We start from the raw sequence: 27,350 nt of genomic DNA, 5'->3' as shown, positions 1-27,350 counted from the left end.
AACCGCTAACATCCAAGAGGCGTTTAATCCAGTTTGAAGCCAGAGGTGCACTTAGTTTGGCTTAGTTTTTGTTCAGTAAGCAATGAGTATAATTTGTCATATGTTGGGTATCTCTAGTATCTGACTCAATTTTTATCTTGGAACTGAAGTAGGGAGGGCCTAAACGGACATAATTAAAAATAAAAGCAGAAATATATATATTTAGTTTTTCCTTTTCCTTATACGTGCAGTCCTTGTTTTTAAATTCCCTCGTGTCCTCTATTTACTTTACTTTGTGCATTTCTGCCTCATTATGCAAATGAGGAAGGCGGGCCTTCTTGTTGCAGCTCCTCTACTATTGGTCAGTAAAGGGGAGGGATCCTGCTTTGGACTAAGAAGGGCATTGACCTGCTGCCGATGAATAAAACTAGATAACAGTCAGCTGTTGCTGTAGTTTTGGTTTTAGTATTAGTATGTTGGTATACACCTCCATCAATAAGTGGCACCGCAGAGACATTTCAAAGATTAACCCTCTAAAGTTGATGAAAGGATGGGGAGCGTCAGTGAAGCTGCCAAGGGGCCGACGGCAACCCCTAAGGAGCTGCAGGTTTCTGGCAGATACTCGCCAATACTTGCATGTGAATACCATCTCCTGTATTCAAGTCTGGGCTTTGGAGTTACGTGAGCCGTTTCTTACAAAACAAAAAAAAAAAAAAAGCATATGCAAGCCTTCTAACTGACGGACGAGACAAAGGCTGGACTTTCAGAGAATTCTAGGTATGTGAGGCTCAAAGCCAATACACAGTATCATCCCAACAACACCATAAAATCAGCGAGCATGGGAGAGGTAGAATTATGCTTCGGGGCTGTTTCTCTTCACAGATGGGAAAAAAAAATGACTAAAACACGTCTGAACACCAAAACATTTAGATGCAAGACTCTGTGTTCTCTGTCAAAAAAGCTGGAAAAGGAGAGGAACCTCCCTTTTCCATCACAACAATGACCCAAAGCTCTCATCAAAACAAAGACATGACTTCACAAACGGAAAATAACGGTCTTGGAGTGGCTTAGTCGGAGTCCAGACCTCAATCCCGTCCAAAACCTCTGGAATGACCTAAACACAGCCATACACCGGAGATCTGCTCAGTCTGCAGGGAGTTGAACTTCTTTGCAAAGACGCGTGGGATAAACATCCAAAGTCTGGATGTGTGAAGTAAATAGAGACTCCTCCGCAGAGACATGATGCTGTTATAAAGGCAAATGGTGTTTCCACAAAATATTAGTCTCAAGTGGTGCCATTTTTAATAAAAATATTCCCAGTAACTAGATATATATTCTTTCCCTCTGGATTTGCGTCTTTTGGACTCAACGACAACAAGTCTGACACCTATGTTGCTATTATTATTATTATAAGTGTACGTGTACTTTAAATAAGCACTGTATTAAACTTTGTGCCAGATTTCTCTGGCTTGTTGCTCCAGAGGAGGAATGGTGACATCCTGATGAACCTTGTCGGAGCAGCCAGGCCGTTTCTGTGGAAACGACGTGGGAACGCGTCCGTGGCGGAGCACCTGTGTCGGGACCGCTCGGCCGCAGGTCACGTCGGACGCCTCTCAGCGCCGGTGGTTTGTGTGTTTGCTTTTCTGTGGAACTTTTCCACATCGATCTCATTCAGCAAGCTTTTTCCAGTCTGGTTGGAGTCCAGATCTGCCCACCAGCAGCCATTTTCTTGCGCAACCCTGGGATGATCACTTCACCACACTTCCACTGTTTCCACAGGCCAGAGGCGGGGAGAGGTGGGAGGGGTGGGGGGCCGGGGTGGGAGGGGCGGGAGGGGAGGTTAAACATGGAAAAAGATTCAATAGGCCCAGTGTGTATGAGCAGGCCATACGAGCATGTGAATTCCCCACAGAGCCATCCATCAGCTGCAGACAGTCGCAGTAAGTTCGTTTCTGTTTTTCTTTTCTTGGAAAGGAAGAGGAGTGCCTCCACGCGTGACATCACAAGAAACCTGAAACCGTTATTTTCAGCAGCCCTCCCTCCCAACTGCCTGCTCCCACGTTTGCTCCCTCTCCCCAACCTTTCCCCGAGCTGCTCTAGTCTGTGCTTCTCAGCTGGGCTCCAAAAAAGCCCAACAATTCAAGACAAGCCTGCCCAAACTGCACCTCTGATCCCAGGAGGTGACCCAAACGGTGGCCCCGTGTGCTCCCGGGCTGACACCCCGACCCGCTTCTCGAGGTAAGTCTCTCCTTTCTTCTGGCTCACTTGAAACTGCTGTGCTGCCACGTGGTTTGGGTTCAAGAGGGTCTACTCAAGAAGAGTGAAGGATCATGGGAGAAAAGCCCAGAGGCTTTAATTTTGACAGGTTTATCAAGCTTTGGTTGTTGGGGTGTGCCCCGCTAGGGTGTGTTCTCCAACTATGATCAGTCTTAACAGTTCCTGCCGGCTTCTGCTCTCACTTTTTCTGTAAAGTCATTGATCATTTATTTATTTATTTTAATACGCTTCAGCTTTGTCTTGGAACTGAAAGAAAATGGAAAGTTTTTGTTATGGATAAACTTTTCTTTACTTATTTTTCTTGAGACCTTCCTTCAGGATATATATATATATATATATATATATATATATATATATATATATATATATATATATATATATATATATATATATATATATATATATATATATATATATGTGTGTGTGTGTATATGTATGTGTGTATATATATATATATATATATATATATATATATATATATATATATATATATGTATCCACAGTGTATATATATATATATATATATATATATATATATATATATTTATATATATATATATATATATATATATATATATATATATATATATATTTATATATATATATATATATATATATATATATATACATATGTATATTTATATATATATGTATATATATAAATATATATATATTTATATATATATATATAAATATACACATACACACACATATATATATATACACACATACATATATACACACATACATATACACACACATATATGTATATATACAGTAAGACACAAGGACAGAAACTCAAGAAAAAAAGTGGCCCTCCTGATGTTCATATAAACAGGAGCCTCATCTGATTCAGTTAGCCGTCAGCACGCCGCTCATTTAAGAGACACGCATGATAAAAGTGACAGTGTTACGTAAGCTACCGATCTACACGTTCCTTCTAAGGCAAAGACGGCTGTGCCTCGTTCAGGCACACATTGTCCCGTATGTACATGCAGACTACATCCTGCACCACCAATTTTAAAAACAAATGGTTTGTACTGTGTGAACCACATTACAAGATTTAAGGATTGTAGGAAACAAAAGAAAAGCAAAATCCTTTAGAAATAAAACTTAACTCTTGAAATGATCAACTTTCTTTCTTTGAGACTGAGATACTTCAGCTATTTTCACATGTTGAGGAGATTTTCAGCAGAATGTGTCGAGGGTTCGACCCTCTGTTCACACCTGGACTTCACAGACTTTCTGCTAAAGTTTGTGGAGCTCGAGCTCGAGCAACACGACTCCTCACAGCGCGTCCAGAGCGGCAGATGAAGCTCCTGTGCGGCTGTTCATGGGTTACTTTCAGTACCACGTGTATCAAACTGAGTCCATAACACTTCCAGCCAGTGGAAAGCAACGCGAAGGTTGGAAGAAATGTGTGCACGAAGCAGCTACTGTTACAAATTTATCCTCTGAGGGACCCGCACGTGATCCCACTGAACCCTGCAGACTTCCAGGGTTTCAGGGGGGCTGGCTGGAACATTTGTTCAAGACTGCAGAGCAAACGCTGCGGGCGTTAGCGGGTTTCTGAAACATCTCTGGAATATTTCAGAGCTGCGTCGCAAACGTCTCGAATACAAATGTAAGTGTGAAAACAAAACCTGGAATGGAAGTTGTTTCCTCCGCGGCAAAGGTGTTAAATACTAGGACGTTAAAAAGTGGTCTGTATGTGGTTTGCAGAAATTTGTTTTACGGTAGTTTGAGTTCTGGACTTTTGAGTGGACACAAACGGCACTTTGAACGTTTCCCTCTTCGGCTTTGCTGGCGTGTTTGGGCTCATCGCCCCGTCCCGGGACCAAGTTTCAGCCGAGCTTTCCTTGTCACGTTTGGCTCTCGGGTATTTTGGTCTAGAGAGGTGTTTCGATGTGGAACTTCCACGTCTTGCTTGTGTGGTGTTTTAGTGCGGATGTGGCGCGTTTGAGTCGCAGCGACTGTCGCTCTGAGTTATGGCCAAACATCTCCACGTTAGTCAGGATGTCAGAAACATTTAACATCCGTTAAAACGTGTTTTCTGTTTGCCTGAGGATTTTAAAGGCTGACCTTTGGGTGAACTTGCTGGGGTGTTCATGATCTAAACGTTATCATAATGTGAATAATCTTTCTCGGCGTGGAAAGATCGGCTCTTAATAGCTTTATAACCCTTCTAAGACTGACAGACAGCAACATTTGCTTCTCTACGATCTTTGCTGATGTCTTTCTTCCTTGGCATTTTGTGAACACCTGAATGCTACAAACCTGAAAAAACCTTTCTAGAGATCAGTTAATTAATTATATTTCACTCGCTGCAATCGTGTACTTTCTTCTTCACGAGACTTTAAATGGTGCTCAAATATTTGGTCAGCGAGCTGCTGAAAACACACGCTTCATCACAGATATATCTGTTTACAGCTGGAAATGGTTCTTTGGCCAAAAAAAGCGCTGGCCACAAACCGCTGGATGTGATTGGAGCGTTGGCTGGGAGTGGATACCTGCATCACAAGAGTCAGACGATGTCAGATCACAGCATCGGCCAGAGAAAAAAATGCTTTGATTACTTTCGTCACTGTCTTGTTTCTGAGTCTTTTCTCAGACTTGTACGTTTGCATGGTGAACAGATTTCAGCCTGTATTTAAATTGTATAAAAAAAATAAAAAGTGTCTTGAAGTCATCCAGATGAGACAATAACTAACGCGTTTCTAATGTAGATATGGAGATTATGGGTTTAGAGATACAGGAGCTCCAACAGCTGCTGTTTAATGACAACAATGCAGTTATAACAAAAGCACTGAAAGACGAGTTTTTAACGGCGCCAACAACACATTTCTTAATTAAAACCGGCATAAAAACTTGCGTCTGCTTGGTGAAAGTACAATAGAGCACATGTAACCGCCGATGTACAAATGTCAAAGTCTGATAAACCGCGGCAACCGTGTTTGAGCAGGGAGGTCAGCTTCAGCCGTTATCGCTCCGTCTGTTGTTGCTGAGGCCTGCAGGGCAGATACCTCCACTGAAGTGGCCCGGACCCGGCTTCTCTCCGCGCCCTTATCAGCACAGACACGTCGCTGCTCAGTGGAGTTTGCTGGATACAGTTCAACGGCCGTCATATTCAGTGCAGACTCTTACTTTGAACACATGATGTGAAACGCAGCAGCGACATTTACCAACATCAGTGTCCAGGGCAAATGTTAACCGTGGGTAACTTCCTACACAACCAATTCATAAAAGTGTTAGCATCTAAATGTCCAGTGACATGTTTCCATCAATGATTCCTTTTTTTTTTTTTTTTTTTTTAATATTCAGGTACCAGCAATAACAGGCCAGAAGCCTATAAGCCAGTTTTCTCATCATTGTATGAAGCTTTTTTTTTTTTTAAACGTATATGTAAGGGTGATATGGGGGGGGTGTTAGGGGGTGGCATCCGCTGCAAGTCTGAAATGAGAGAAACACAGGAAAATCCATCAATGATTCCTTCTTCAGAAGTGATTGAAGCAGTAACATGTCTTATGTAGCATTGATGCTACCACCATGAGCAGCTCTCAGGTTAGTGACTCTAACTTTAAAGGTGGGGTAGGCAATTCTTTATAGTTTCTAGAACTAGAACTTTTATCACATGCAGTGAATATTTCCTCCCCTCTGCTTGTTGCCCTTTTCATGAATAGACCGTAAAAAAAAGGAAAACAAACAAAAACAGGTCTGCACGCTTATCTCTGGCTCCGTAATGTGGACCCAAACAGAGGGGAACAGCCTGCCCCCAAATCACAAACATTGCTCTGGCCAATCGCCATCAGGGGGAGGGTTCATGCTCATGTCCATGCACATGAAGTAGGGGAGGGTGGAGAGGCTGGACACTTTGTGATGGGGTGTGTTTCCTCAGGGGAGGGAGGAGCTAGCTCTCTGTGTTTTGTTGCTGTTTTCTTTCAAATATCAACAAAGGAGATGGCATCTAGAAATCGCTTACCCTGCCTTTCACATCTTCAGAAAAGTCTAGACATAATCTTAAAGACAGATGGTGGACTTCAGAGACTTTCCCCAGCACACAACCGCCGCTGGCTCGAAAAAGGTCACATGACTGATGCAGAAGGGTCCCATGCATCTGTTAACGTTACTCACATGCTTCTCCCATGCAGAAACACACCGTCTTCCTCTTCCAGAGTTGACTCGTATCAGATTCTGATGCATTTTAGATAAATAAACTATATTATCGTGATCATTTCATCGGGTCACTCTGCGATTACATTAATAGTCAACACAAAACATTGTTTTGTCTTTTCCAGAAGTCACACAGCAATACCACTTGGACTTGGTTACAAAGAAAAAGCCCATCGACCTCCTGGAGCTGCCGTGAACATGGAGCTGCAGAAACTGTCCAATGGGACTCACCATGAAGCTGCCATGCCTGTGGAGACAGGGTAGGTTTCCATGCGTCTTCGTTGGCTTTCAGTTAACTTGTGGAAATCTAAGTGTGTTCAAATGTTCAAAGAAAACTAACCATTGTTTCTTTTTTGTGATCAGAGTCTCTCCAGAGGAAGAAACCTTCCTTCCTCACAAAGACGATGGTTCAAAGAGACCTCAGTTCACAGACGTGAGTGTCAGAGCGACCTCCCGGTCTGTTCATAAATCAGGAACTGACTTATTTATTTATTTAATCATTGAAGTTTTATCATCACGTCCTAAAATTATCGAGGAACGAGGATAGATCCACTGAAACCCCCCTCTGCAATGTGGAGTTGCTACATTGGTGCACAATACATAATCCAAACTCATTACACGCCTACACTTAACTTTATGAATTGTAAAATTCATATTTTGCATTTTTGTGAATCCCAACACGAAGCTGTTGTTGCAGAGCTGCGTATTAAAACATTTTTAAAAGGAAATAAGGGAGTCGGACGGTGGTGCTGAGATACAGAGTGTCATCCCAAAGAATCAAGTTCCCATCTCAAAAGAGCCGGCCAGCTCAAGGACTCCTCATATTCATTTTCATGATCATTCAAGGTTAGACATGGGAATAAGAAAATCCATCCATCCGTCGGTCCGGCCATCAGGCACAACCTCCTGATCAGAGATCCCCAGACCCCAGACCCCAGGCCTCCTGGCCTCCAAGCCTCCTCTGGCTCTACCTGGGACAAAGTCCTCTCGGCCTGTCCTGAGGACGACTCGCTAAAACTCCCTCTGGAAGACGTACAGCAGGCACCCTGATCACCTCAGCCGGCTTCTTTTGAGGTGCAGGAGCAGTAACTCTACCCTGAGCCCCTCCCCCCGTCCTTAAAGGTTTAGCCGGCCGCCCTTTAAAGGCAGCTCATTTTGGCAGCCTGTACTTGCAACCTCGTTCTTTTGGTGACGTTCCAGAGTTGGCGAGCACCTTCCCCTTTTTCATTCAGTTCTGTTTTCACCACGGCAGAGCAGCTCATAGTCCTCATCTCTGCAGATGCGTCCTCAACCCCTTTAATCTACCGTTCTGCTATACTTCCACTCATGGAGGAGACCCCCCCCCCAAGGTATCTCAAATCCTCCATTTAAGGGGGCGGTAACTCAATTCCAACCCAGGGTGGAAAATCTACACCTTCTCAACAAAGGAACAGACTTCGAGGCGCAAATTATCTTCCCAGCTGCTTCACACTTGGTTGCAAACTGCGTCATGACCGCAGAAAGTCTCAGCTCAAGGAAGCTGCCCAAACTGGAAACCATCCACCCCCCACACGGTTCGGTTCTAATATAAATTCATGCTGGCCCGTACAAAACAGCTATCAAAGAAAATGTTACTTTCTCGCAATTTGGACATTTAGACGACCTTATTACACATTTTATTTTGAGACTGAACTGGTAGGACTGTGAAAGGGAAGGACCAGATGTCAAATACTACCTCCACAGTCACTCTTTCAAGATGTTATCAACAACAACAACAATCACGTGACCCTCCCACAGGGAGAACACCAGGGTTCAGTCCTGGTCCTTCTTCTTTTTGAGCTAAACCACCTCATTGGCTTTGCGGTGCTGTTGGTCTCCAGTAACCTTCATGAGGTGGTTTGCTTCTCAGAACCTTAAAATTCCTTCGTATAAACTATCATAAAACATCATAAACCATCAGATAACTGGTTAAAGGCCACGTTTACACGTAGCCGGGTATTTACAAAAACGGATATTTTCCCCTCTACGTTTTCAAAAATATCCTCGTTTACACGGACCCGCATGAAAACGCTGTTAACGTCATGCCAGCCAATCAGAATCCTGGAAAAAACATCAACAAATGACACGTGTAACTTCCAGTGAAGGCTGATTTATGGTTCCGCGTCACACCAACGCAGAGCCTACGGCGTAGGGTACGCGGCGACGCACACCGTACGGCGCGCATCGCCGCGTACCTTACGCCGTAGGCTCTGCGTTGGTGTAACGCGGGACCATAATTCAGGCTTTACTTCCAAGACGGAACGAGAGTCTGAGAGAATTTAAAACAGGTAAAATAAAAGAAAATATTGACGGTGGCCAAACAAATTGTAAACACAGGTCGCACTCATGACGCTGCTGGTGACGTTTCTGTCGCATAATGTGACGTAAATCTCCGTTTTCCTCCGTTTTCTCCGTTTACAAGCAAACGTGAAAACGGAGTTTTTGAAAATCTCCACTTTGGCCGGAGTTTTCAGAAATGATCGTTTTTGGGGGCTTTGACCTCCGTTTTCGTGTAAACGAACGGCCAAAACGCATGAAAACGCCTCCGTTTTTGCCCCGTGTAAACGGGGCCAAAGTATTTGAGGATCCAGAGTGAACTTCCTGACCCAGACGTACCAAAGGGAAGCACTCGACCCGCCGGTCAGAGCCATAGGAGCCACCTCAGACTTGGAGGTGCTAATTTTCACCCCATCTGCGTCACACTCTGCTGCAAACTGCCCCAAAGGCTGTTGGAGATCTCTGCTTGATTACGCCAAAGGACCATATCATTTGAAAACAGCAATCCTTCTATTCTTAGCCTGCTGGGTTTCCACCAACCGACACGGTCACATAGTAATCGTCGACCTCCACTGGCTATCCGTGCCTGTATGGATGTAATTCAAGTTAACAATGCTCCCTAGAGACACACTTCTGGGCGTCAACTCTGACATCTTCAAGCCACACTCTTCCTCAAGTCAAAGATCATCCCTTGTTTTCCGCACCCAACAAAAAGCAGTAGAGTAGAAACTTTGAGGATTGACATTTTAATGTGGTCATATCTGTTTGGTATAACTTTGTGATTCTCCAGAACAGTTGCTATATGAGTAAACTTTATTTTCTGTGAGTTTTATTCCAGTGCTTTAGAAGCTTTTTACTCTATATACGTCATTAGTTTGGTAGGTTTTCTCCTTTTAACTGGCTAAAATAAGTATGCCGTGAACTTCCAGCTTGAATTAATCTTGTAGATAAAATGCAGAGAAACCCCTTCAATGTCTTAGATATATTCATTGAGTGAATGTTCTGGTCACATCTTTTCCAGTTTGAGGGAAAAACCTCCTTTGGGATGTCTGTTTTCAACCTGAGCAACGCTATCATGGGCAGCGGCATCCTGGGACTGTCGTACGCCATGTCGAACACCGGCATCGTCCTTTTCCTGTGAGTCACACACATGCACACTCTTTGGTACAGAGCATAACCGAACGTAATACACAGACACACGTGCCTGGTCGTGTGTTGTTACCTGAAAAGAACATTCAGTGAACACAAGAGCAGTCAAGGTAAATATTGCAAAACACTCTGTTGCCTTAAACACGGCAGATCCATGTATTAAATGAGGTTCGATGTAAAGTAATGGATGCTATATTAAAGAGACAGATCTTAGTCAATTGCGTTTAGATAGTTTTAAATTATTTGGGGTGAACATGACTCTCTTAGAAGAGTTCATGGTTTCATCAAAAACTATATGTGTTATTTTATTGTTGATTTGCATAAGAAAGCTCATATTTGGATTCAAAGGAGCCTATTTTGTCTTTTCTATCACTTGTGTGAAGCATGTTTTCTTCATAAATGATGCTCAGTTAGCCTCAGATGGTTGCAGCAGAACGGAGATCATTAATGATACGTTCCAAAAGACTAAGAAAACAAGTGGGAGGTCGAAAAATTATGTCATATCCAAGATCAAACAGGCTTTTAGTTTTCCGAGGACTCAGCTTGGAAAACAAACAGACAATACCTCCAGGAATCCTGCCCTTGAAAAAAAACCTATTCCCACTGATCTTTAATAACTTTGTTGTTTAGGGGCCAGTACTGCTTCATTTCAATGTATCTAACGAATAAATATATTCCACAAAACTTACACGTATACCTGCTCAATGATCTGCAGCATCACGGGGGTCTGCAGGAGCCTATTTATTTCCAAATAAATTAAATTTGTTGATAATTAATTTGTCAATTTCTGTTATACAGGACTGCCTCAGAAAATTAGAATATTGTGATAAAGTCCTTTATTTTCTGTAATGCAATTAAAAAAACAAAAATGTCATACATTCTGGATTCATTACAAATCAACTGAAATATTACAAGCCTTTTATTATTTTAATATTGCTGATTATGGCTTATAGTTTAAGATTAAGATTCCCAGAATATTCTAATTTTTTGAAATAGGATATTTGAGTTTTCTTAAGCTGTAAACCATGATCAGCAATATTAAAATAATAAAAGGCTTGCAATATTTCAGTTGATTTGAAATGAATCCAGAATGTATGACATTTTTGTTTTTGTAATTGCATTACAGAAAATAAAGAACTTCATCACAATATTCTAATTTTCTGAGATAGTCTTGTATGTGTCTGTTCATTTAGCTGCAAGCAGTGTGTGTGATTTGTCTAGGAATCCCTAATTCTGTCTGAAACAGTTAAATTACTGTCGAGTCTGCTCTCGATGTGAACTGTGAACCAGCAGGTCAAGCAAATACTCATCAGTTTACAGTTTGCTAACATCCATGGGTCTAACGTTGACTTCTTTTAACTATGAAATGACAGACCTGATTAGGGTTTAAGGTCTTTGATTAAATTATATGTGTTTGATTCAGTATTTTTTATTCCGCAAAGTAAGTTGGATGCAAAGTTGCTCTATCTGCCCCACGTATGTGGCGGCTGCAGTCAGAGCTTATCCCGGAGTGGGACTGCAGTCATGCGTGAGGCAGCCGTCATGGCTATTTTCATCAAGGCTTGTGGGTCAGGGTGCACATGCATGAGATTATTTCTGATGATAGAGAAGTGGATGACGACCAAACGGGGAACTGTGGTAGAAAATTGAACAAATCTCAAATCCCAAGTCTGAATTTCGTTTCAAGTCACTGAAGTGCGCAAATCCAAGTGGCCATCTCCGTCATAGGCAGACCGTGAAAGCCAAAAGCTTTTACACACGTGGAAAACTTGAAAGTGCACTCATGCAAGCACACTTAACATACCGCTACACTGGCATCAGTGTAGTACCAGGCTTAAATGCGTCAATTTTTATCGGCCTTTGCCGGAGCAATTTGATGAATCAGGTGTTCAACATGTAAAAAATGCTTAATAGAAAATAAATATTAAATATCTTTATGGTACCTTCTTTTATCAAACAGTCTCTCATTGAAAAGAAAAGTGTATACTGTTTACGCTCGAACAGAAACACTCATGATAAACTGCCAAAACAAATGCCAGTATATAAGCTGTGGACTGTCGCAAAACAGAGTAAAGAGCATCAACAGTACATTGGAAAAACTGCATATATTGACATAGCATGTGATGCCCCACGAGCTATTAATTATCCCTGTTCTGCTGTAACTGACCTTAAATGACCCTAAGTCACGGCTGTCACGTAGAAGTTATGGGAGTCTGGGAGTGTAGGTTTCCGTAGCGACAACAGTTGGTGGAAAGAATCCATATTGCCCTCAAAGTTGCATGTCCTGCTCTCACCTGTAGATGTCCTCTAGAGGGATCACAGGGAATCCAGTGACTGTTTAATTTTGTTTTAATGGCCGTCTGCCATTCCTCTGTCAGCTGCTGAGCAGCTCCTGAATCAGGTGTTAAATAGGACACCATTATAGCTTCTACTGGCAGCTTTGTAGAGGTCGACCCTCTCTGGCCTTTTTGAGGAAGAAAAGTCTCTCTAGAGCCCTTTTTAATTAATTTGGGGGGGGGGGGGGGGGGGGGGGGTTTCCACGTGGGACACCCATGCCACCTCCTTATTACAGTAGCGAGACCTCTTCCTCCTGTCTTTTAAAGTTTTGAATCAATTCTGTTGTGTTTCTGATGCCTGTCTACGGTAATATTTAGCTACAGCAACCGCGTACCGGTACATGGATTGCTAATGTCACGTGTCGACTGTACCATGAGCGTTGCTTTCCTTGTTGTATTGCATGGAGGCATTTTATTGATCTGGAAGCATGGACTTAAAAATCTCACATCACAGCCACAGCAAGGGTTTATTTCAATTCAGCTTTGCTGTTTTGTTGTAATGCATGAATACCAACAACGAACTTTACCACATAACCCTAGCAAACAAAAAATACATCCGCGGCTCAACCTTTGCCACCTTCCTCCAAACTTCATTCTTCTGGATGCTCTCCCAATAAGTGAAGGATCATCAAAATAAGTGGGAATCTTGCCATAGCTACTATCAACTTCTCCTCCATGCTTTTGATTGGCATTGGACAGTTTAATCTCCATAGTTTTGGGCCTTGGTTAACCTTTCCGATGCTCTCCTCAGACGCACTGCCTTCTCAAGGTGCTTAGCATAAGTGTTGACTCCTCGCCTCCCAAAGAAAATGAATCCGATCTGTTCGATGTTCATAGACACCAGCGATTTCTCTGTGTATTTCATCTCTAAAAGGATGAGTAGATATGCAGTTGTATGTGTGGATGGAGTCGAGGAGTGGACCCAACACATGTCCCTGTGGTGCGCCGGGCCTGAGGGCAGAGCTCTGGGAAGTGCAGGAGTCCACTCTGTGGCTGTGGGCAAGATGTTTGGAGGTTTTGGACGGTTGCCAACATTGCAGCGGCATAAGGAATGTGGACTTGAGTTATCATCGGGACCGTGTTCTATAACGGCGCCACGTACCCCCTAACCAGTGCTGCGATATTTGCCACCAATGTGATATTTATTAAACGTTGCTCCTGAAAAGGAAAGGTTTGCATTCGAGGTTCCCTCTTCCCTCCACTCAGGTGGCTGACTAACATGACTTCCCTGTTCGTGGTAAGACGGGCCAGAGATGTACTGGTTTCATGCTGTTGGCTTATTTCTCCCCGCAGAAGAAACACAATGCCTCGCTGGGCTGGGAGTAAATGATTATTTTCAAAACGATTAATCAAGCGATTATTTTATTAATTAGTTGACGAATCTAATGAGTGATTGGATGATTATTCTAACGATTATTTTTCTGTTGTTGGATTTATAAAGACCATAATGTGTCAAATACATATAAAAAATCCTTGATAATATAATTTGTTAAACACACTTTTGCACAGCAAAATAAAAATATAGAATACAAGATAAAGAGGCCAGCCTGTTTACTGTTACAGCCCAAAAAAAACCTCTCCTGTAAAATATTACAAAAGATTAAAAAAACGCAATGCACTGCATATTATCCGAACGTGTTAAAAACAATAATAACATATTTGGATAAAACAGGGCACTGTTTCACAGTAATATACACATTTTTATTACATAAAAAAGTCTAATCACTAAAAGACCCTTTCTATGGCGGCTGGAACTAAAAGAAAAGTTGTTTTCGGTAGGAATCGAAATCTTTAGCTTCTGCTAACTGATAAAAAAAAAAGGTTTTTTTTATGCCGGGTAAACGGAGTTATGAGCAGAAAACATCAAATGTAGGAGCTGAGGCAGACCATAATTTGATCATGTGACTTTCGTTTTGCAATTATTTTGCTAATTATATTTTGCAATTACTGTTGTCCCGTCCACGAGAGACAAGGGGGCAGAGACCAGAGCAGTGGATAAAACAGAGTGCTTTATCCATAAAACAGAGTGTTTTATTAACAGCTCTGCATAAACATAAACAGACACCTCATTCAGCAGGTTGGCCCGTTGCTGTGATACGTCACCGTGTCCGCCATATTGGATGTGGCAAATTTACCAGTAAACTAATACATTGAAATGGACCGAACTTCATAAAGTGTTTTAAGCTAATTTCCGGCATTGATCCATTCACACACAAACACTAATATATTTGGAAATGAAACAAGCACCAACGACAACATTTCTATTAATTATTTTATGAAATATGATTATAGTTTTTGTTTTTCCCTCCTTTTTTCTTCTCTTTGAGTCTTCCTTCTCCTCCCTTCTGTATTATTCTTCCTCTCTCATTCCATGTGGTTCCTGTATATAATCTAACTAACTCCATTTAGTATAAAAAACCTTTTAACTTTATTAAATGAGCCATTGTATGTTTATATTTACTAACCTCTTACATATATGTCATTGATTTATTATCACTATTATTACTTGATTGTTGTTCCTTTAATTTCTTTACACACTGATAATGTCAGTGTTAATTTATTCAGTTTAATATCATTGCTTACACACTCTCTCTTACACTCTCTCACCCTCTCTCATTCTCTATCATTCTCTCTCTCTCTCTCTCTCTCTCTCTCTCTCTCTCTCTCTCTCTCTCTCTCTCTCTCTCTCTCTCTCTCTTTCTCTCTCTCTCTCTCGCTCTCTCTCTCTCTCTCTTTCTCTCTTTCTCTCTCTCACACACACACACACACACACACACACACACACACACACACACACACACACACACACACACACACACTTGTGAGTGTGAACTTGTGACATCAACATAAAATGGTGATTGTCAATTCTAAACTGTGTTTTTTGAATGTGGCCCTCCAGAAAAAACACACCCTCAGACCCAATCTGGATTTCGTTTCTGATATAATGCGGTGGTACTATTCCAAGCAGAACATGAATGAGGCATTTTCTCCTGTTGCTCCACTTTTTGCCACATCCAAGATGGCGGCAGCGTTGACGTGTGATTCAGCGCTCAGTGAGGCATCTACGTGTACATATCTATGCAATGGGGTGCCTCCGCTTTAGATGCTCCAACATCGCTGTTGTGCTGGTCTGGTTTGCCAATTCCAAAAGGCGTTTGGGTCTAAATTTAAAGTATTCCCAGACTTTTGATGACTTAAGGCTTTTTTGGGGGGTCTTTTTTTAGCTTTGTTGGGTACGCTGTGAGGAGGTCGGAGTTTCAGTCTCTATTCTGCAAAAGTGCAAACTGTTTGTTTTGGGAGACCCAGGTGTGCGTGGCGATGTGTCGACGACAAAATACGACGTGGACGATATTTTGAAGTTGACGCATCAACGTCATCGACACATCGCTACAGCCTAATGCCTCGCCCCGGTTTTGTCATTTTAACATTTTCATTTAAGGGCATTGTTACATGAAATTTAATTATCATTAACATTATTCTATTGTGCTTACTGTGTTGTGTTTTATGGTTGTTTTGTGAATCACTTTGGTTTTAAAAGTGTTACAGTAATAATAAATAAATAATATAAATAAAGCTTACTTGATTTTACAACTCCGTTTTGGGAGTTCTCACAGTGACAGGTGAGGTGGTGGTGAGATTAAATATGAAATATAAAATCCAGCTCATAAAAAGATAATATAAACCAAACACAAAGACAGTGATCAGCCACTAAGACGTGGTGTTTTGTGTTCCAGGATCCTGCTCACATGCATTGCCTGCCTTTCTTGTTATTCCGTCCATCTGCTGCTACGCAGCGCTGGAGTTGTGGGTAAGGTCTCTTCACTTCAGTTTCTGCTTCTCGAACTGGCTCACCCTTTACTCCAACGCAGTGTCTTTCCAATTGATTATCTCTGATGGCTTTCTTCAGGTATTCGTGCTTATGAGCAGCTGGGTTTCAGAGCCTTTGGTCACCCGGGAAAGATTATAGCAGGCGTCATCATAACGCTTCACAACATTGGAGGTAAGAGTCTGGTACGTGCTGCAGGCGTGGTCACACGTCGTGGTTCAGTGGTAAGCAGTTATCTCTGTTTTCTCTCCCTGCAGCCATGTCAAGCTACCTGTTCATCGTTAAGAACGAGTTACCGCTGGTCATCCAAGCCTTTCTTGGTCAGACATCTGCCTCGGAGTGAGTGTCGATCCATTTCACTTTAAATGTTGTTTTTTACAGTGCTGAGGGGAGACTTAACAAACTTTTTTTTAATTGTATAAACCTTTTTGTTGATTTTTTGTTCATGGGTATGGTAGAGGGGTGTCAGAGAGGTTGAGGATGCTTCTTTTTGGATTACTTAATGGGTTATTACTGGGAGAGCTAATTGGAACCTGTAAATTAGTAGTATCTATTGATGTGAACCATGCAGAACAAAATAAAAGACTAAAGACTTATGGAAATGGCACAAAAACTCATCTCAAAGTGTTTAAGGTATATAGACAATAACTGTTGGTGCCCAGACCTGATTACTCCAAAACTACCACGATAAATCCTCAATGAGGTATGAAGAAGCCGCAAGTAACGGCTAAAACAGGCCTCATTCGGGCCACATCAAGATCATGAAAGACCTCAAAGGGCTGGTTGTGTCGGTCCTGGAGGTTGTTGCATGATGGCAAACGGCTGCTTTAATTAGACAATTATCACTCTAGAGGGCCACATAAATAGTTACGGCAGAGTTTGACACATGTGAGCTAAAAGCTTGAAGGCATCTCTGGATCTGGCAAACATCAGCGTTTATGAGTCCACGGCCTCTGCCAGAGATGTGGTGGAGCACTCATGCCCAACCCGAACATAACCACTGTGAAACAATCTCAAAATAGCATTTTATTTTTCTTTACTTGGTGCCAGTTTCAGACACACGGTGCTAACGGGTGCTGAGGTGATCCACCCAGAATGGGTCTAAAACATTGACGCGGACACCTGTTACTAGGATTTCTTCAGAGCTTTTGGATATGAAGCGTTTTCAGTGTCGTAACTGGATGCGCTAACTTAAATAACAACATGGCAGCTGTGTGGCTTACCACTGACACAAACGACTACCGCCATCCATCAGAGGTCTCGTTGAGGAACAATAACAGTTCTCAACTATCCCATTAAGTATATTTGAGTCCGGATGTGGCTCGAGTTATTTTAATGGTGTTTACAGGTCTGAGCGAACAGTCACACTTTGTCCCCAGTGTGTTGAAAAGTGGAAAATAAGCACTATTTGAGTCATCAGTACGATGCAATAAACAAAATGCTATCCATACCTGCCCAGACAGATTACATGCTCATGGCTGCAGACTCTCAGTCAATTCGTCTGCGGAAACTGTTAATATGTGTGTGTTGTCTTGTGTTCGGCTTCTAGCAACTGGTTCATGAATGGAAATTACCTCATCATCATCGTTACAGCCAGCATCATCCTCCCACTGGCCTTGATGAAGCACCTGGGTAGGTCACCTCCCTTCACCTCAACAACTCCTCAGTACTGCTCTGCTGTTCAACAGGATCCTTCATTGTTTCAACTCTTTAGGAGGTCCAGCCAGAACAGAGCTTCAGTTGGCTCGTTTGTAGTGTCGGTTTGTATTTCAGACATTTATCTGTGCGTGATTTCCTTGAATTCTGCAGGGTATCTGGGATACACCAGTGGCTTCTCTCTCTCCTGCATGGTCTTCTTTCTCTCTGCGGTAAGTTGTCATAACGCCGGATCTCAAGACTACGGCTGTTATATGCGCTACAATCTCAGGTCCTTAGGGTTTAGAGGTTACTGGGGGTTAAGGGTGAAAGGGTCATTGACTGATGTCACAATCAAATATCCCTGGTAAAACATTAAAACTAAAGCTATCAACATTAACTCCTGATTCATCAGATGGTGTTAAAACAGCAAAGAGGGAAGGGAACAGTAGTTGTCTTTGTCAGAACTGCACTGATTTGCACAAATGTGCAGAAAGGGCAAACTAAATATGTAACTGTGTATTTGAGATGTTTTTGTTCCACCTTAAAATCTTTCAGCAGGAAATAAATGTAGTATCTGTCTTGGAAGCAGCTGCAGTGTTATCTAATTCTACAGAAAATGGAAAGAGATTGAAGTTGAACTTCCAAAAGAGAAAATGCGATTCTGTTTCCAGAGGTGACGTTTAACTGATTGGAGTGACTTTCTCTGCCACATCAGGTAATCTACAAGAGATTTAACATCCCATGTCCTCTAGAAGTGTTTGGCAACCACTCTGTGATAGCAGACATCTCTGAGGACATGTGCACAGCCAAATTCTTTACCATCAACCAGGAGGTAAGACGACACATACCTATACTGTAAGCAAACACACGATTTGAACTGTTTCTGCATGATGACCGCTGCTGAAAGCGTGCTCTGAGTTTATGTATAGCCCGAAACTAATCGTGCAAGCATCATATTACACATCACACACCACTGCACGTGTACCTCAGTTTGTTGTCCTCTGTGGTTTTGATTTACAGACTGCATACACCATCCCCATCCTGGCTTTTGCTTTTGTTTGTCACCCAGAGGTGCTTCCCATCTATACAGAACTGAGCAAGTAAGATGCACGCCATATCAGATGGTCGCACCCACTTCATGCATTTTCTACCGCACCTATGCAAATAATGTTATAGGTGGAATAAAAATCAAAACAAAAAACATCTTCATTTCATTTTCTTTGGCTTTTTAAACTTGCACCCCTAAATGTGTGATGGTGTCCACAATAATAATAAAAAAGGTCTTCATCAACAATGAGGAAATATGATTTATGACAACACAAATCAGAAAAATTTGGTACTATGCAAAAAAACAAAAAATAAATTGATGTTAAATGTGATGCCATTGATGAAAATTTCCAGCTGTTGCAGACAGAGAACACTAAACATACTGATGATTTCAGACTGATTTTCAGACATATTCCATATTTCTGCTCTAATTTGCCGCAGAGCAACAACCATATGACACGTGTAGTCTGCACCCACTGGACACATTCAATTTATTGGTGGTACACCAGAAGAAGTCAGCTGAAAACATTTAAAATGTGTGAACTTGGGGTTTGTCCACAAACTTCAAATGTATTCTCTCTCTCCCACTTTGGTGCCATGGCAACAACGGTGGATGTGTCTTCAAAGATGAGGCCTGCTTGTCCTTGTTTAAAACATTTGTCATGTTGTTCCCCTGAAGCCCAACGAAGCGAAGGATGCAGAATATTGGCAACGTTTCCATCCTGGGCATGTTCATCATGTATTTCTTCACTGCCATTTTTGGCTATCTGACCTTCTACGGTGAGAGCAACACCTCTTTACGTCTTAACTCAGTTTAATGCCACTTTTGATAATAAAGGTATTTGTGGTATTTGTGTTGGGCACTTGATTTATTGAACGCATGGAGAAAGATAAAACAGTGAGTCAACTATATTGGAGGGAACTGACTTAGATTTATGGGGATTAAAATACTGGGCCCCATGAGACTCAAGGGCCGTTTGAGGATCATATAAGTAGGTTGTGGATTTACACTGAGGTCACGGTTGCACGTTTGACATTCAACTACACTGGTTAGTTCCCATAAGAAAAAATATTTTAATGAAGATATGGATTAAAATTAGAGTGAGGTTTGGGGTTAGACATGTAGAGTAGTGTTTATGGTTTGGTTTGAGAACGTCTTTAGAAATGATGAAACTCCATCCTGTGTGTGTTTGTGTGTGTGCAGCGAACACGGAGGCCGAGCTCCTCCACACCTACAGCAAAGTTGATCCTCTGGACACCTTGATCCTGTGTGTCCGGCTGGCTGTCCTGGTGGCCGTTACTCTGACTGTACCCGTGGTCTTGTTTCCAGTAAGACAAACACTCTTTTACAACATCAGCCCCCTTTCCACTGCAAAGAGCAGGGTCTAATTTAGGTTCCAGGGAATTATTTTACTCCCTAAGAGTTCCTCTGAGAGTTCACATACTTTAGAGACTGGTTTTGCAGTGCTGAACCTTCTTAACTGGTTGAGTACACACAACATTTTATTTCAGCCTGTCTTCCTCAGGTCCTGTTTAGACTTGGCATGAACATGAATCTTGAGAAAGTGGCCGGTATTAAATTGCAAGTGGCCAGCAATTAGCACCTGCGTTAACACCTGGCATTAAAATGTGTACTAAAATGCATCTTGAGTAATAAGATCTTCTCTTCTAAAGCCAGGACAGCAACTACAAAAAACTGGGGGTGAAAGACAGAAAAAAAGAGAGGAAAAAGATGGAAATGTAAAAAAACATGAACATGGGGAAAAAGTAACCCAGAGCTTTATCACAGTCATTTCCACAGATTAGTTTATGAGGTGCTCCTTGAATTGATCCCAGGATGCATTTGTGTTCAGATCATTAAGTGAATTTGGACAAAAACATTCCAGACCGCCTTCAAACGTCTTCTGAGTGACTGAATTTGAATCCATTGTTCAGATCTTACGTAAAGGTTGTCCACTTGTGATCGGATTTTTGATATTAATATATTATCACGTATTTATTTCAAAATTGGAATTTGTTCATAGAGCTTAAAGTTCTGCATACCTGCAAACTTGGTCCTTGTTTATTTGTTGTTGTTTTTTTTCTGAGCAACGTGGGGCCTCCTAACATCTTTGTTTCTGTCAGATCCGCCGTGCCCTCTTGCAGCTTCTGTTTCCTGGCAAACCCTTCCACTGGTTACGTCACGTCCTCATCGCTCTGTGTCTGCTATTTGCCGTCAACGTCTTTGTCATCCTGGTTCCCAACATTCGAGACATTTTTGGCATTACAGGTGAGATGTCAGACACTAATGATGTAGACGCATCGAGATCATGAGAGCAAAAATGTTTATTTGAAGGAACACAGCAAGTAATGAGGGTGATTATTCTAAATTGCCTGTAGGTGTGAGTGTGAGTGTGCATGGTCATTTGTCTATACATGGGGCCCTGCGATGGGCTGGGGACCTGTCCAGGGTGAACCCCTGCCTTTTACCTGTAATGACCTGGTATAGGCTCCAGCACACCCTTGTGACCCTGTATAGGTTAAAGCAGGTATAGAGAAAGGATGGAGGGATGGATTGATAGCAAAGCTCCAGTCAAAATTCAACTATTACCTATATTTCATTTTGTGGAGTTATATTTGTGCATTTTGCAAACCAATTAAAGGAGCTTGAGGCCGGATTGAGGCAGGATTTATGAAAAAAATCATTTTAAGTTTTCTAGTAATAATGTCAGATGAAGCGTTCCAAACCCAAAAGAATGAGCCCTCTAGTGTATCTCTCCTTTGCCTTGAACAGGCTGTGTGCTGCAAAATGTGCTGCAATTCGGTCCCGAATTTCCCGCGCTGGGCTGCGGATGTGACGTCACATGACGCTGCATGCACGTTCTCCCCGTTCTCCCGTGCCGGCTTCACTGTTGGCTGCAGTACCCCCAACGGCCGTCATGGTGAAGGGTGGCGCTAGAGAGTCTCATTTCTTAAAAGGAGCCTCAAGCTCCTTTAACTTTAAAGTCTCTTTGAACCACCAGCTTATTGTGTTTGTGTTTACCGACGGTTCCTTAAAGCTATGTTGTCGGGGGCGTTACGCCCCTGGTAGGGTCTCCCATGGCAAGCAGGTCCTAGGTGACGGGCCAGACTAAGAGCAGTTTTTGATTGTGCTCCAACTGGGGACTCCATTGTTCTACTGGGGGACTTCAACGCTCATGTGGGCAAAACTGTGATACCTGGAGGGGCGTGCACTGCTGTTATTGGACTTCCTTGCCAGTCACAGTTTGTCCATAAGGAACACCATGTTCAAGCATAAGGGTGTCCATCAGTGCACGTGGCACCGAGACACCCTAGGCCGGAGGTCAATGATCAACTTTGTTGTCGTTTCATCTGCTCTTCGGCCTTGGACACTTGAGTAAAGAGAGGGGCTGAGCTGCCAACTGATCACCACCTGGTGGTGAGTTGGATACGCTGGCGGAGGAGGAGGTTGGACAGACCGGGCAGACCCAAACAGATTGTGAGGGTCTGTTGGGAACATCTGGCTGAGCCCTCTGTCAGGGACATCTTCAACTCCCACCTCCGGGAGAGCTTCTCTCGGATCCCGGGGGAGGCGGGGGAGATTGAGTCCGAGTGGACCATGTTCTCTGCCTCCATTGTCGACGCGGCGGCTCGAAGCTGTGGACGCAAGGTCTCCGGTGCCCGTCGTGGCGGCAATCCCCAAACCTGGTAGTGGACAAAGGAAATAAAGGATGTTGTCAGGCTGAAGAAGGAGTCCTACCGGGCTATGTTAGCCTGTGGGACTCCTGACGCAGAAGATGGGTACCGGCAGGCCAAGCGAGCCGCGGCTCGGGCAGTCCTGGAGGCAAAAACTCGGGTCTGGGAGGAGTTCGGCGAGGCCATGGAGTAGGACTTTAGTTCCGGTGCCTCAGAAAGGGGAATCCTCGACTGGGGACATCGTTGAACTGTGAAAGGAATACTTCGAGGATCTCCTCAATCTGACTGATATGCCTTCCATTGAGGGAGAAGAGACTGTGGACTCTGGGGTGTGCTCATCCATCACCCAAGCCGAGTACCTTAAGTCTCTGGATGTCGTAGGGCTGTCTTGGTTGACACGCCTCTGCAACATTGCATGGAGGAAGGGGACAGTGCCACTGGAGTGGCAAACAGGGGTGGTGGTCCCCCTTTTTAAAAAGGGTGACGGAGGCAATGCGGTTTGGGAACCACAGGATTTCATCTCTGCTTTTTGCAGATGATGTTGTCCTGTTGGCTTCATCAAATGAGGATCTTCAGCATGTGCTGGAGCAATTTGCAGCTGAGTGCAAAGCCACTGGGATGAGAATCAGCACCTCCAAAACCGAGGCCATGGTTCTCCACTGGAAAAGGGTGGCGTGCCTTCTCCAGGTGGATTGAGAGGTCCTGCCTCAAGTGGAGGAGTTTAAACATTTCTGGATCTTGTTCACAAGTGAGGGAAAGATGGAGTGGGAGAATGATGGGTTGGTGCAGCGTCCGCAGTTATGCGGTCGGTGTACCGGACCATCATGCTGAAGAAGGAGCTGAGTCAAAAGGCAAAGCTTTTGATTTAACGGTCAATCTACGCTCCCACCCTCACCTATGGTCTTGAACTTTGAGTAATGACCAAAAGGACAAGATTGTGGATACAAGCGGCAGAGATGAGTTTCCTCCGCAGGGTAGCTGGACGCTCCCTTAGAGATAGGGTGAGGAGTTCGGTCACCCGGGAGGAGCTCGGAGTCGAGCCGCTGCTCCTTCACATTGAGAGGAGTCAGCTGAGGTGGCTTGGACATCTGTATCGGATCCTCCTGGACGCCTCCCTAGGGAGGTGTTCCAGGCATGTCCCTCCTCCCTAGGGAGGTGTTCCAGGCATGTCCCACCTCCCTAGGGAGGTGTTCCAGGCATGTCCCACCGGGAGGAGACCCTGGGGAAGACCCAGGACACGCTGGAGAGACTATGTCTCCCCAGAAGACTGTCTGGGGTGAAGGAAGTCTGGTAATCTCTGCTTAGACTGCCCCCCCCCGACCCAGTTCTGGATAAGCGGAAGGAGATGGATGGATAAATGGATGGATTAACTTTAAAATACCACCCAGGGTCTTCATTTAAGATTGAAAGGCGGAGCGAGATGATAACTTGGTTTGAATCAATGCTTTAACAAATACAGAGCAATAGCAATAATAATAATAGGAATAATTTAAGCAAGATGTGAAATGAACAATTTCTTATGCCATACCTTTCACTATGTCATTCTCTTAATATATCTGTTCAGATATCGATCAAAAACAACTCCCACTTACACTCCCACCGTAGACTCAAGGCATGGCAAGACAATTTAGGAAAAAATATTACAGAAAGAGTAGGAAAATGCTTGCAGAACTTATGTGACAGCTGTCAAACTACATCGCTACCACCCAAACACTCCTGGCAGCTGTACTAAATGTAGTGATGATGTTGCTCTGCTGCACTGCATTTGGGAATGCCAACAATTTGGAAAGATGTAACCGTACATGATTTGACATGTTACTAATATGGTGGTTCCCCTTGAGGCACAGCTCTGTATATTAGCCATTTACCCTGATCACTTTGCACCTGGCCGCAAAGATGCACCCATGATCTGTCCTTGCTTCAGACTAGGAGAGTGATGCATTGTGGTGGAAAAATACGGAAGGCCCTACACCTGGATTGTGGTGACGGGAGATGGCGTCATGCTTGGCACTGGAGAAATTAACTTATGTTGTCAAAGGGAAACTAAACAAGTTCACAGAGATATGAGACACTTTCATGCAGTTTTTGGAAAGTGACCAGACTTAAATCAATGATTAAACATTAATGACTGAGCTTGTGGAAGCTGGCATGCCTGACACACTTCCCCATTTGTTTGAATGAGAAGGTGTGTCCAAACTTTTGGTCTGTATTGTATATGCACCCATCAGTTGCATGGATCCAGGAAATAACCAGGTTGGCCCAATAAACAAACTTTTTAAAACTGACACCAGTTTCAAGAAGATACCCAAAATATTTTCATCAACAAGTAATACAAATGATTTCAGTTTAACACCATAAATCTTGGCGTAATTCTTCAAGGGGGATGTCATGGGGTTTGCTTAGGGCCAACCCAAAGTAAGTCTCCTTCTCCTTCTCAATCTTACCTTTCAGGTGGCCTGAATAAATAAAAATATTAGTTAGTTAGTGATTTATTCCGAATTATAAATAAAAATATTGATGCTTAAGTCAATCAAAACACAACAGGATATACTCCCTGTGCAACACTTGAAAAAGTTTTAAATAAAAGGAAAAGAAAAATACATTTCTTTTCTTGGCACCACATGTTTACTGTCAGAAAAGTAAAACTCTCTTATTTTATAATATTGTTCTGAGACTAATTTTGTTATGCAATGAAAGAATTTGTTGTGCATATGCGACTGGTTGCGGCTAGCCTCTGCGTGTGTTAAAAATAAGCTCAGGCTGAAGAGGAACATTCACCGTTTATTCTGTGAACGCAACCACATTTTTTTCTGGAAAAACGTCCCCTTAGATCCTCCAGTACTGATAAACAGGACCAAATATGGTGAATTAACAAAAAACAGCAAACAAAATAGGGGGAGAGGCGGGAGATCAAAATGGATTCATAGAGGGGCATCCAAAAAGGAGGCACACAAAATACTATAAAAAAAAACCTGCACAGGTATAGTTATTATAGTCTCACTAATATAACCTGTCACACGTTTTCTTTGTGTCTAGGGGCAACCACCGCTCCCACCTTGATTTTCATCCTGCCCGGGCTGTTCTACATCCGCATCATCCCTACCAGCCTGGAGCCAATGAAGTCCAGACCAAAGATTCAGGTAATGAGGCATGCACGCCCCTCTGGGTGAAGACAGAAGTTTTTCGCACTGGTCAGAAAAGTAAAAACAAAATGCCCAATGCTGCTTTCATTAATATACCTGTAATGCTGGTATCCTCAACAATGTGTGGATGATATTTACATCACGACATCATTCAGTTCAGCACAATCCAGACTAAATTGATCAGATGGCTGAGGTGAAATCATCCCGTCAGCTCCTTTCAAAACTCTGTGCACTGTGCATATGTCCTCTACTTATTACAGTGGATGATTTATTTCCCTCTTTGCGCACATGCCGTTTGCTTCCATGTACGTTTTATCGACTCCATAAGGTCAGTGCTGACGTTGCTTCAGCTTAACTGTGGATTAGCTGAGCAAATGCCTGTTGTGATACTGAAATGTCATTCAACTTTGAGCGCAGCTGCAGGTCAGAGTCCAATTGTTTTGGTTCAGATGGTAATGTTTTAAGCTGCAGCTAACTTTAGCAACGTGCTTACAAACACTGCACCTGCCCCGAAGCATCTTTGTCAGAGATGTATCACCGAGAGATGCAGCTCACATGTCTCGCTCTGCCTGCTTTCCAGTGCAGACGCCGTCTAATACCGACTAATAAACCTGGTGGTTGTTGTGGATGTCTCAATGGTGCAAAACAACACGGTTGTTTTATTTCACGTCTTTCTGTTGGCAAGCCTCTCAAAATTTCTCAAAATTTCACTCACATTAATCAGAGTTCTTGGTTGTGTTTCTCTCATCTATCCTTCTTTGAAAGAACAGCACGATGATGACGGCATGTTGTGATGCAACGCTGACACGTCTTTGTTGGCTTTTTCAGGCTGCGTGTTTCGCCTCATTGGGTTTCATATTCATGATCATGAGTCTGACGTTCATCGGGATCGACTGGATGAGCGGCGAAAGGCGAAATCTTGGTGGCCACTGATGTGCGACCCCATCCCTCCTCCAACCCTCGAGCATCAGCAGCCCGCTGCGGCGCCCCTCCCCCCCAGTCCTCCGGACAGGAACAAGGTTTCATCCACTGCTGGAAGGCTCCGGCTTTGGTGGGACTGTTTTCATTAATTACAAGGACAACGTGTTCCTCCACGGTGACGACTTCTATTTTCTCACTCAAGCCGGCTGCATTTACCACCGGGATACATCACGGGTGGCCTCTCTCAGTTCTCCACGCAGAGCTGGAGATCATCGAGGCCCCTCAACCACTAAAATCTGATTGCTTTGAAAGAGGCTACATGTGGTGTTTTGTAACAGCAAACTGGCCAAACTTGTGAATGCAAACCAACAAAAAGGTGATTTTTCTGATAAGTGACGTTTTATGAATAAAATTCTGTTGCTAAAGGTGCTTCCAGAATGCTGTTAAAGGAAATCAAACATCGGTGCTTAATGTTTAGTGCAATTATTACTGCTTGCTGGAGACAATATGAGGTAATAAGGAAATTGATTTGCAGATGAGTTAATTTATGTATTCATATTGTAATTCTGCAGAGCAGTAAATGGAAAACTGGAGAGAAATGTTCAATAAGCCATAGTCTGACAAGAAGTTTAAACAGCTGAGAAGCTCTTAATTTGTAATGATTTGTCTGTGAATTTATGCTAAGCAGCACACGTTCATTGTTTAATAAAGTTTTACAAAACCTGTGATGTTTAATGTGATATGTGATGACACTACGATGTGTTGACATCCTGACAAACTGGTGAGGACACTTTTAAAGCTCTGAAAACTTCCCCAGATAGCAAAGATTGTTTCAAATGTCAGCATTTTTTTGTTGGAACCCGTCAGGCCTTGAATGTTGCGAGTGTGGGTGAG

At 42.9% G+C, this 27,350-nt stretch overlaps 1 protein-coding gene across 2 annotated transcripts; it reads left to right on the top strand.

Moving 5' to 3' along the window:
- Nucleotides 1-1,841: 1,841 nt before the first annotated feature.
- On the top strand, nt 1,842-27,181 carry LOC133456896 (sodium-coupled neutral amino acid transporter 3-like). Of its 2 annotated transcripts, none has more exons than XM_061735587.1 (16): nt 1,842-2,217; nt 6,552-6,686; nt 6,790-6,859; nt 9,743-9,858; nt 15,941-16,014; nt 16,114-16,206; nt 16,290-16,371; nt 17,582-17,664; nt 17,842-17,900; nt 18,386-18,502; nt 18,691-18,770; nt 19,397-19,497; nt 19,922-20,046; nt 20,842-20,986; nt 25,429-25,532; nt 26,364-27,181. In XM_061735587.1, the coding sequence occupies exons 1-16, from the start codon at nt 1,856-1,858 to the stop codon at nt 26,466-26,468; spliced, it is 1,851 nt and encodes a 616-aa protein (XP_061591571.1). In that variant the 5' UTR covers nt 1,842-1,855; the 3' UTR covers nt 26,469-27,181. The 2 variants fall into 2 exon arrangements, with proteins under 2 accessions (XP_061591571.1, XP_061591572.1); XM_061735588.1 differs by lacking the exon at nt 1,842-2,217 and adding an exon at nt 3,749-3,880.
- The last annotated feature ends 169 nt before the right edge of the window (nt 27,182-27,350 follow it).

The sequence above is a fragment of the Cololabis saira genome, chromosome 12 (genome assembly GCF_033807715.1).
Source record: "Cololabis saira isolate AMF1-May2022 chromosome 12, fColSai1.1, whole genome shotgun sequence".
Classification (NCBI taxonomy): Eukaryota; Metazoa; Chordata; class Actinopteri; order Beloniformes; family Belonidae; genus Cololabis; species Cololabis saira.
This window is presented reverse-complemented; position numbering and strand designations above follow the sequence as displayed.

Bases quoted from the DNA above. Each gene is read 5' to 3' on its own strand.
- LOC133456896 (XM_061735587.1), top strand. From the start codon at position 1,856: ATGAGCAGGCCATACGAGCATGTGAATTCCCCACAGAGCCATCCATCA. The intron at 19,498-19,921 runs GTGAGAGCAACA...GTGTGTGTGCAG, and splicing joins TGGCTATCTGACCTTCTACG to CGAACACGGAGGCCGAGCTC. The intron at 20,047-20,841 runs GTAAGACAAACA...TGTTTCTGTCAG, and splicing joins TACCCGTGGTCTTGTTTCCA to ATCCGCCGTGCCCTCTTGCA.